A 12,069-nucleotide genomic window follows, 5' to 3' on the forward strand; every position below is an offset into this window, starting at 1 on the left:
TGCAGGTAAGTACCATCCTATATCCTGCAAGAATCCTAAGGAAGATTCTTGAGATTTGAGGAAACTTGTCACCAAACCTCAAAACCTGCTAACTAAATTAGCATGCACTAGAAGAACAACAACAACAATCCTTTCTACTAAAGGCACAAGGCCTGAAGTTTTATACCAGTACATAACTGATACTTATTTCATTGGCCCCAAAAGGATAAAAAGTGAAGTTGACTTTGGCAGAACTTGAACTCCGAACATAAAGACGGATGACATGCTACTAAGCATTTTGCCTGGAGTACTAATGATTCCATCAGCTTGCTGTCTTAATAATAATTAAAATAATAATAATAATAATAATAAAGCAGACCCATGAAAAGAAATAAAAAGGTTCACCTTCCTCTACAAAAAAGAAATGGAAACCTCAAAATGAAATAACAAACATAGAACAGCAACACAAGTGGTGTATTATTAGATATGTCAGTGTGAGTACACTATGATTACAAGTTGTGATGTAGACTTCTATGTATGAAAAAGAGTTGTGACAATTTAAGAAAATTATTCCATTACCTGGTAATTCATAATTTTGTTGTAGGTCACAGATTTTGAATTATCGCTGCTGGAGAATGGAGTGACGCCATAAAGCATTTCATAGCCGCACACTCCCAATGACCACCAGTCTACCTCAACACTGTATCGCTGCACACTACTAGCTGTGTTCATCTTTAGTAGTTCTGGTGCAACATAATCAGGAGTACCAACTGGTATGTGTGAAGACACCTACAATCAAATATGAAGGGGAAAAGATTAAAAAAACAAACAAAAACAAATCAAATTTCCAATTATATTAAGTAAAAGTCAACACCATTGGTACTTTAGTAATTACTGACTGTCAACCGTTATATTATCATCAACCCTTGGATTTCACTGTCTCAAGTCCTAAGCCTCAAAGGGATGGTTATGTAGTTTCTGTTGTGTATGAGTGACTGATATAACCTTTCCTCTCAGCAGGACACCAGTCTCTTGCAGAGTCACTCATCTGCTGCTTAGTGAACTGGAGCAATATGAAATGAAGTGTTTTACTCAAGAATATAACACATCACTTGGTTCAGGAATTGAAACCATGATCTTGTAATCATGAGTGAAACACCCTAACCACTAGGCCATAAGCCTTCACCTAACTTTTTACCAATATGTAAATGAACTGTAAGCTTAATATAATCATCATCATCTGCACCATACCCAATACCACTATCGTGTCAGTGTCTGCTTTTCCATGCTTGCATGCATTAGGTGGAATTTGTTGAAGCAGATTTTCTACACCCAAATACTTTTATAGTCTTCAGCCTTCAGCTGTTTCCAAGCAAGATAATATTTCTCCATGACCAGACATGCTTCCACAGAAAATTGGAAATGAACACCACCACTTGTATGACAGTAATGCTTGTTTACAACTACAATGTGATGTCAAGACAAGGGTACACACACACACACACACATATATGCAAATGGGCTTCTTCCAATTTACATCAACCAATTTCACCCACTCAGCTTTTGGTTAGCCAATGGCTATAGTACAGCCTGCGACAACCTGATGTCTTCTACTATTGAACCCAAGACAACATGGTTATAAGCAAGTTTCTAAATCACACAGCCATAACTGAATGTAAACTGATGTTGATGATGATATATGTATCCATAAAATATATTTATAGAAAGGTTAAGGATTTTTATCTTTTCATAAATTTAAAAATTTAATATTAAAAAATTATAACACTCAACAGTTAGAGGACGAAGGATTTCAGTTTAAAGAAAAAGGCAAATTTTTGGATATTAGAAAACAAATAATGAAAGTTTTTTTTCAATTATATTCCAAATAATGATTACATTTAGTCTCAGGTGGTTTTATATTGATGTTTGTTTGTGTAATGGCACCATATTTCATTTGTTCATTTAGTATTATTATTACTATTATTATTATTATGTCACATCTTTATTAGCTTTATTGTTTGATATCACATTCTATTAACTTTAAAATTGGAATTTTCTTCTTTTATCTTATTTTTATTTCTTTTTATTTGAAAACTATAACGGATTGAATTTTTTTGAACTCAGATATTGCCATCACTCTGCAACTTGAAAAGGCATTCACGAAATAAATCATTTTAAAGAAAAACTAAAAATAAAAAAATTAAAAGTATCTAGATTAAATCTTGACTGGTTAACTGAGAGAACAAACAAACGTTACTGAGATTAATGTAAGCTATCAGTAGTGGGTGTTCTTGTTAATATCGGCATAAATTTTTAGATTATATACACAGATGTTATAGGTATTCCCAGCAGATATATTCATAAATGTACATAAATATTTTGCTATCCAAGGCAGGAGAGTTTGGCTTTCTCTTATCAGTCACATTTATCATGCTGCATCTAAAATGCTAGATATTAACAACCAGTAAAATGTGCATTTGTTTAGCTCTATTTATATAAGAAATTGACAGTAATCATTTAGATGGTAGGTGTAAAATTCACAAGAGATAATAACAACAACAACAAGCATAAGGTTTCTGACTTAGCTCAAGGCCAACAAATTTGAGAAGTGGGGTTAATCGATAGAATCGATTCCAGAATTTGACAGGTACTATATTTTATTGACCACTCTAAAAGGATGAAATTGACCATGGTGGAGTTTGAGCTCAGAGTGTATGAAGCTGAAAGAAATACTGCAAAGCAATTTTTCTGATACTCTAATGGTTCTGCCAGCTCATCAAGAATAATGATTTCAAATTTTGCTACAAGGCTAGCAATTCTGGGGGAGGGGGTAAGTTGATTACATTAACCCCCCAGTGTTCATATGGTCATCATCATCATTTAATGTCTGTTGTTCATACTGGCATAGGTTGGATGGTTTGACCGGGCTGGCATGCTGCACAAGACTCCAGTCTGATTTGGCATGGTTTTCTACAGCTGGATGCTCTTACTAATGCCAACCACTCTGAGAGTGTAATGGGTGCTTTTACGTGCCACTGACACAGGTGCCATTTGTGTGACACTGGGGTGCTTTTTATGTTCCACTGCTATCTGTAATGACTGTGATTTTGCTTGGCTTGATGGGTCTTCTTCTCAAGCACGACAATGCCAAAGGTCTCAGTCATTGCCTCCATGGTACTTATTTTTATTGACCCCAAAAGGATGAAAGGCAAAGTCGACCACAGCGGAATTTGAACTCAGAACATAAAGACAGATGAAATGCCACTAAACATTTTGCCTGCTGTGCTAACAATTCTGCCACCTTCAATATTAACCCTTTCTACTATAAGAAGGCCTGAAATTTTGGGAGTAAGGGATTAATCAATTACATCAACCCTTGTATTTCACTGATGCTTATTTTATCTACCCCAAAAGGATGAAAAGAAAAGTCAACCTCAGCAAAATTTGAACCCAGAATGTAAAGTTGGAACAAATGTTGCAAAGCATTTTATTCAATGCACTAACAATTCTGCCAGACCACTTAATTATTTCAGATTTTGGCACAAGGCTAGCAATTTTAGGGGCCACTTGAATATATTGACCCCAGCACTTGACTGGTGCTTTCTTTTATTGACCTTGAAAGTAGACCTCAGTGGAATTCAAACTCAGAACATAATGTGCTAGCACAAGAAGGATAGTTTGACAGGATCCAATGAGCTCTAATGTCTGTTTTGGCATGATTTCTATAGCTCGGTGTCTTTCCTAATGCCAACTCTATCAAATTAACTCACAAGGCTTTGGTTGATCCATGGCTATAGTAGAAGACAATTGCCCAAGGTACCATATTGTAAACTGAACTCAAAACCATGTGGTTGGGAAGTATTATCCACCTTATCATCATCATCATTTAACATCTGCCTTCCATAATGGCATGGGTTGGATGGTTTGATAGGAGCGAGTCAAGTAGAAGACTACACCAGGCTACTACTGTCTGTTTTGGCATGGTTTTTACAGCTGGATTCCTTCTTAACATCTAACATAAAAGTATTTAAAAACATGAAATGAATCCTAATGTATTTAGGGTGACAGTGTGTGTATTTCTAACTGCATAGAATCCAAGTTTAGTTTAAATTTTATCAATAATCATTGAGTGGTTGGCGTTAGGAAGGGCATCCAGTTGTAGAAACTCTGCCAAATCAGATTGGAGCCTAGTGTAGCCATCTGGTTCACCAGTCCTCAGTCAAATCATCCAACCCATGCTAGCATGGAAAGTGGACGTTTCATGATGATGATGATGAAATTGTTGGTGCTCGTATGGCAGGCACTAGTGTGATGAAAACAACCGAAATGTTTGGTATATCAAGAAGTACTGTCTTGAAAGTAATGACAGCCTTTGAGAAAGAGGGAAAAACCTCCTCGTTGAAACAAAACTCCGGAAGAAAACCAAAACTTTCAGGTAAGAACCGTCGGACTCTTACACAAATCGTTAGAAAGGATCACAAAAGTACAGCTCCCAAAATTACTGCAGAGCTTAATGATCACCTCAAGAATCCACTTTCCACAAAAACTGTTCGCTGGGAGCTGCACAAAGCCAGATTTCATGGGAGGGCTGCAATCAGAAAACCACTACTTTCAAAAACAAATGTTGCAAAGTAAAAACCTACAGAATTGGTCCCTAGAGTACTGGAAGAATGTTATTTTCTTGGACGAGTCATGCTTTACCTTATTTCCAACCACCGGCTGAGTATACATGTGGAGACAGCCAAAAGAAGCATTTGAACCAGATTGCCTTCTTCCAACTGTTAAACTTGGAGAAGGATCTGTGATGATGGGGGGGGGGGTCTATATCTTGGAAATCTGCTGGCTCAATGGTTTCCCTTCATGGCAGAATTAATAGTCAAGACTATTTAAGCATTTTACCTGATCAAATTCATCCTATGGTTGCGGAACTGTTTCCAGAGGAAAACGCAATCTTTCAGGATGATAATGCACCAATTCACACAGCTAAAGTTGTTAGTGAATGGTACAAGGAACATTCTAGTGAAGTTGAATATCTTATCTGGCCAGATCTCAATATTATTGAATATTTATAGTGCATTTTAAAAAAGCAAGTAAGGAGTTGATATCCTCCACCATCATCATTACAAGAACTGGAGACTGTTTTAGCTGAAGAATGGACAAAAATTCCTTTGGAAACAATTCAAACTTTGTACGAGTCCATACTTTGTAGAATTTAAGCTGTAATTACTGCCAAAGGCAGTCCTACACCATATTAAAATAAATTTGCTTGAAATTTTAAGATATTTCCATTATTTTGTCCAACCCCTGTTGGCATGTGTCGGACAGCTTGAGAGGGTCTGATAAGCCACATAACTACATCAAGCTCCTATGTCAGCTTTGGCATGGTTTTTAAGGCTGGATGCCGTTCTTAATGTCAAACCACTTTTACAAGGTGTACTAGATGCTTTTTTTTTTTGTGACACCACCACTTTTAAGGTCACCAAGTAATTTGCATACAAGAAAAATGTCCCCTTGATTGAGTGAGAAGGGTTGAGAGGGGGAGGTGACTATACCAGGTGTTGGGGAGGCTAAACTATGACAGAAGGACAAGCACAAGTGTCTTACTATAGAGAAGATATAAAACCACCCCACATATATGAGGGTAGGTAGGAGTAGCTAGAAAGAAGATAGAGAGGGTGGTAATAGTATGCCAAGTCATCGCAAAGCACAAGAAAGTGAGTACAAGAGAACAAGAGGGGGAAGGGTGTATAATTCCATAAGTGTCAGATGGTTAAAGATGACAGGAGGGGTGAATGTCGTGATGAACAAGGGTGGAAGTGTGGTTAATGAGAAATATCAGAATGGAGGGGAGTAAAATGAGGTGAGAGAGATGTGGTTCAGGAAGGAGGATAAATGAAAATGTACGGGGATGGTGTGTAGGGTGAAGTTCAGTGACAGAGATGGAGGTTAAAGGTGCATCAAGGTGGCTATAGAATGTAGCAGAGGTGGGACATTTGGAAAAAAGTGGTAATGACCACCATTCTCCAACTGTTCCATTGCTCATCATCAATTGCACTCCACTACTACATTCACCAACTGCATCATTAGTCTTCCCTCGTGTCAACTACTGCTCTCCCCCACCACTGCTGACCTTCGTTAACTGCACCACCTCCATACACTAAATGCATCATCATTTACCAACCACTGTACCAGCTGTATGTCTATTCTCCTTCAACTGCACCACTTCACCTCCACCATTTTACTACCATTCATCATTCTTTCCTCAACTGCACAACCATTTTTCTCAAATGGCACTGCCCAGACTGCATCAGTATTATTCCTGAACTGTATCCCCATCATTTTACCAAGTGCACCATCACTCATTAGAAAATGCATCATCACAGATCATCAACTGCATCAGTACCATAGGGAACCCGCTATGTAGTTGCTTGCCCTATTCGAAATAGCAAGCAAATCTCCCTCAATCACACTCCAGCATCTCCAAAATGTACAACATTGGATAATGTGGTCCTGAGTTCCCAGCACAAAGGAAAAAAATGGGATGGTCACAGCTGGATTGACTTCAGTTATCAGTCTGCACAATCAGGGCTGAACTGAGGATAAACAACAGCAACAATGGCCATCTGCACCATCACCTTTCACTAACTGTACTACTATCATTACTACCAGTATTCTTCACTAACTGCACCAACATCATCGCTCACCAACTGCACTCCCACTCTTCCCCAACTGCAACACCACCATGTTTACCAGCTGCATCGTCACTTTCCACTCTCTGCTTTACCATACTTTGTGCCACCACCATTTTTCAGTTACTGTATCACTATTCTTCCCTTCCTCACAAACCCCTACACAACTACCCCACTTTATTGAGCATCTGCAAAAAAAAATAAATAAATAAATAAAGACATACCAAATTTTTGGATGACATTTTTGCAGCAGAACCAAAATCAGCAAGTCTGATGTGTCCATTTCTATCAAGCAATACATTCTCTGGTTTAATATCTCTGCATTGGAAGGAGGAAGGAAAAATCAATAGAAAGAAATCAGCAGAAAGTAGCAATAAAACATTAGTATGGCATGAATAAGAGAAAATGCTTTGATATAAATGACAGCCAGTCAGAATATAGCTGTCACTCTTGCTCAAAATTTGTAGCCATTAAAAATAAAAATAATAATGAAAATAAGTGGTTATAGACTTTTAAGGTTAACTACTACTTTTGGAAGAATTTCAATAGTAAATGGCTTGAAGTATCATTCATCTTGAAAACAAAACAATCTTCGAAAGTAGGTTCTTTAGATTAAAAAAAAATAGAAGTTATAATTTTATTCATGAGTGCCTGTGTTCATTTAAATCAGGGATCGGAAAGCTATATCATTGATCTCCTCATGGAATCCTTGATAAAATATTGACCCCCATCATGTAAATTTCAAAAATACAAAGTATAATTAATAAAAAATAAAATTTTTGATTTAAAAATAATAATTCCTTTGTTCTTTTGAGTCAATATTGCATTTTTAATAAGAAATATTTTTAAAAAAATTAATGAAAATAATGAAATTGATAAAGAGCAATAAAATTCAGTCACTTTATATTGACCTTAGATAGCCCCACAAGGGGTCAATATTGTCCACTTTGTCGATCCCTGATTTAAATGAACCTTTCAAAGTAACTTGTCAAACTCTGTTCTTTCCTGCTTTCTAACTTAAATCTCAAAGGAATTCAGTGAACACAAGTGGCTCTAAGAAAACAAGACATTAACCATTTTAGGCTTTGATTGTAATGAAATCATCATCGTCATTTTAACATCTACTTTTCCAGCCAGTATAGGTTAGATGGAATTCATTGAGACAAATTTTTTATAGCTGGATGCCTTTCCTGTTACCAACCTCATTTATTTCCAAGCAAGGTAACATTTCCTCATGGCCATGTATATTTTTCACATAAGGCTGGAAACAAATGAGACTGCTAGTATGTTGGTGATGCTCATTTACAACTATCATGTGGTGTCAAGATAAAGGGGCACACACATATATGTTTACCTCGCTCTGTATATATGTGTGTACTTGTGCATGTGAAAATGTATATTACATATATAAATACAGATACATACATTTACAGCAGCTTCTTTCCCATCTGCCAAATCCACTCGGTTGGCCCAGGGCTATAGTACAAGACAGCCCAAGGTGCTGTACAGCAGGGATTGAACCCAAAACCATATGGTTGGGTAACAAGCTTCTTAACCACATAGCCAAGCAAATGAAATGCTCGCTAATAATGAATCACAAGATTTTTGTGACTTTAACCTTTCTTACAACACTTTATTAGCTTCTGTATTTAATTGTCTTGGAAATATCTTATCTTGACAATTGTTATTAACTTTTGGCTTACCCATTTAGTAGCATAACACCTAATTTGAGTAATTTTTTTTATCATATGTATTTTTCCCCCTTCAAAATGACACATATAGAATTTGTTAACTGACTGACACAAACAAATTTGACAGTACATTTGATAGGTTTTCTCACACAATGTACAAAATACCAAAAAGAAATGTATATTTTACCATTACTGCACACAAACCTTACTATTTCTAATGTCAGCAATAGTGGAAATGAAAAAAAGAAATGAATTTCAACCAGATGTAAACAAATACAGTAATAAATGTTTAATGTGTTAACAAGATCAACTAATGTTAGAGCCAACACTAAAATTAGATCTTATTTAAAATCATGGTAAAGTCTATCTAAAAAGATCTTAAATCTATAAACACACTGGGTCAAAATTTGTCCTAGTTTCCATGATGTTTAAGTAACTGTGAATAGAGTACTCACAGAATGGAACACTAATCCATTGCAGAATTAAGCACTTATTTTCATCTTTCTGATGCAACAGCAAATTCCTACAAGGCATGGTAATTTACTAATGAAATGAAATTTCACAGATATCATCAGTGTTTTAATGTTCACTTTTCTGTGCTTGCATTTTCTGTGGTCCCCTTTTTCTATGGAGAGGTAAGGAGCTATAAATGCATCTTTTTAAATGTTCTACTCCTTAAATTTTTTTTTTTTTCTTTTCAATTTTTATTGTGTGTGTGTGAATCATCTGGTAATATTAGTGGTCAGAAATTAAGGAGGTAAGTTGGCAGAATTGTTAGCATACTGGGCAAAATACTTAGTGGCATTTTGTCTGTCTTTATGTTTTGAGTTCAAATTCTACCAAGGGCAATTTTGCTTTTCATCCTTTCAGGGTTGATAAAATAAGTATTTGTTGAGCATTGGGGTTGATGTAATCAACTTACCCACTTCCCTGAAATTGCTGGCCTTGCGCCAAAATTTGAAATCAATATTAGTGGTCAGAATGTTTTGACATTCCATATTATATTGATAAAATGATTACTTCTACTGACCATCAACCAGTCACTGCAATTCACTGTGGTGAATTTAACAAAGCAAGGCAGGTGTTGAAAAAGTGTTAGTAAAGAAGAGAAAAAGGAGCAATATTTAAAAAATGAGAACTACTGAGTTATTTTTCTTTTTTACATCTTCTACACAATAAGGAAGTAGTATCCATGACCTTTACAGGACCTCTGAGACTGTGGGGAGGGAGGAAGCATCCTCAAGCTAAAAGTATGGCCTGAATGCTTGTAACAGAGTGGACTCTCCTAAAGGTATCCAAGGTGCTAAGTGGTGGTGTTAAAACTGAGTGACAGGTTAAGCCTATTACTGAAGTAAGCCATGACTGGATTTGAACACAGAATGAAAGGGCCAGAACAAAAACAGCCATCTGGTTCAACTTTCTTACAGTTATACTAATTCACTACCTTGGATTGGTACATTTTTATCAACTCTAAAACAATGAAAAGTGAAGGTATGTGGCCTAGTGGTTAGGGTGTTGTACCCATAATCGTAAAACCATAATTTCAATTCCCTGACTGGGCAGTACATTTTGTTCTTGAGCAAAACAATTGCTCCAGTTCACTCAGTTTAAAATGAATAACCATGCAATGAACTAGTATCCAGTTCAGGGGGAATATTGTGATCTTGGTCACTTATATTCCATAAAAACTGACTAACCAGCTTGATGATTGTTATAGCTGAAGACAGAACTAACATTCACTCTAAAAAGATGACAAGGCAAAGCTGACCATGGTGAAATTTGATCCCAGAGAGCAGAGAATAAGAACTTAAACACTATATTTCACTAAAACCAACATAAAAAAAAAAAAATGCATATGTTTGGGTTTGGGTTTAGTCACGGAATGGTTATGTGGATGAATTACAAGTCTACACAAGAAAGACAGCCTGTACTAAAAGAAATGTTAAATTTCAAAAGAGATTTAGCTGCCAAAACAACTTATAAATAATTCCTATTGCTGACATTTATTTATTTTAGTTCTAACAATGGCATTGTTAGTGCTTATAGTCAGTTGACTGTTGTTGTTTAGCCTCAGGTCAGCACTAATCAAGTAGCCCTATAAACAAAGGCATTCCAGACATGACCACACCATCTGAGTATTTTTTTATTCAAGTAGTCATATTAGATTAATCAGTGCCATCATAATTTAATGTCTATTTTCCATACTTTCGTGGGTCAGATGACATGAATCAGATTTTCTATAGATTGATGCTCTTTCTGTCACCAACCCTTACTTGTTTCCAAGCAAAGTAATAGACATGTTTTTCATAGAAGACCAGTAATGAATATGTTGTCTGTATGGTGGTGATGCTTGTTTGCAAGCATCACGATATCAAGACAAACAAGTACGCATGCGCACACACACAAGTGGCTCCTGTAAGTTTCTGTCTACCAAATCCACGCACAAAGCTTTGGCTGGCCTGGGGTTATAGAAGACACTTGCCCAATGTGTGACACAGTGGAACTGAACCCAAGTCTACATGCTTAGGAAGCAAATTTTTTTACCCACTCAGCCAATGTGTCTTTTTTTTTTTTTCTTTTAAGACAGTAGAGTGAGATTTAAAAGGATTTGGCTGCTATTTCTACATGAAAAGGCTTGAAAAGAACATATCATCTTAGTTCATAGGAAGTAAACAACTGGCACATCAATGACACCTACAGCAATAAGCTGAGCATGTTAGATATATAATATATAATACTAAAACTTTCCATTCCAAAATGTGCCTGGTAAAAATTTTAAAAACTTGTTTCTGAAAATATTTTTTAAAGCATTTTCTTATGACCATTTTAAAAGTCCATTTAGCAAAATCTCTGGAAATATATTATCCCTTGCCTAGTTTCTGCCAATATGTTCTTGAAACAGGTTGTTTGTAATATTTTCTCTAACCTAGAAATATTTTGTTCCTCTAATATTTCTAGCAGCAGTGTTATCAATGCTCCACTGAAACTTGCTTTTTATTTTTATGAACTCATATTTACTTTTCTCATCTGTGTTGGCTTTTCTCTTTGCTAAAAATTGGCAAAGAGAAACAGATATATTGTTTATTAAATTACCTATGCAATTATGAAATTACACAAGAAGACATGAGAAGTAGTAGTGAAGATAACTGTATTCTGTAAGTGAGAGGGGTAGACACACAGATGTAATGATATCCAGACTCATTAAATCCAGTCCAGCACTGAAAAATAGAGACGTGAAGAAAATGAATGGTGATGATGATGATGATGATGATGAATATTTCAAATGTGTCTACCTTTTCTTTTAATCCAGATGCAAATCACATACATAAGAGATTTAATTTTCTAATTTTACTTGCTATTTAATATTGACAACACAGTTAAATGACAAATAAACTTAGAATTTTAAATATATTGGGTATTAACAAAAGAGTTAGGCACATTTTAAATATTCACCAACAACAAATATCTTTTTCACTTGAGATAAATTGGCGGGGTGCTGTTTCTATTTTGACAGTAAACCCCTAATCTCCAGGCCAACCTCAGACCAGTTTAAACACTGCCAACCAATTGGTAGGGATCAGTAAAACTAGTCTCTTTTTGAAATGAAGCCACTTCATTTGATATATAATGATTTGTAATTAATTATCCTTTTGTCTCTTTCACTTAATTATAATTGCTTTATGTGTGAAGGTTTTATATTTATTTTTATA

The 12,069-nt window shown here is 35.7% G+C and overlaps 1 protein-coding gene across 22 annotated transcripts in view; it reads right to left on the reverse strand.

Annotated features, from left to right (window-relative positions):
• The window catches only part of LOC106874645 (citron Rho-interacting kinase), a 351,869-nt gene that overhangs the window by 192,334 nt on the left and 147,466 nt on the right, over positions 1 to 12,069 (reverse strand). For all 22 annotated transcript variants that reach the window (XM_089347064.1, XM_089347057.1, XM_089347060.1 and 19 more), the window contains exons 6-7: positions 6,893 to 6,986; positions 559 to 768 (exon numbers count right to left, since the gene is read on the reverse strand). In XM_089347064.1, coding sequence (XP_089203190.1) covers positions 559 to 768; positions 6,893 to 6,986 — 304 coding nt within the window. The remainder of the gene's footprint in view (positions 1 to 558; positions 769 to 6,892; positions 6,987 to 12,069) is intronic.

Source organism: Octopus bimaculoides, chromosome 2, assembly GCF_046866305.1.
Source record: "Octopus bimaculoides isolate indiv1 chromosome 2, ASM4686630v1, whole genome shotgun sequence".
Lineage (NCBI taxonomy): Eukaryota > Metazoa > Mollusca > Cephalopoda > Octopoda > Octopodidae > Octopus > Octopus bimaculoides.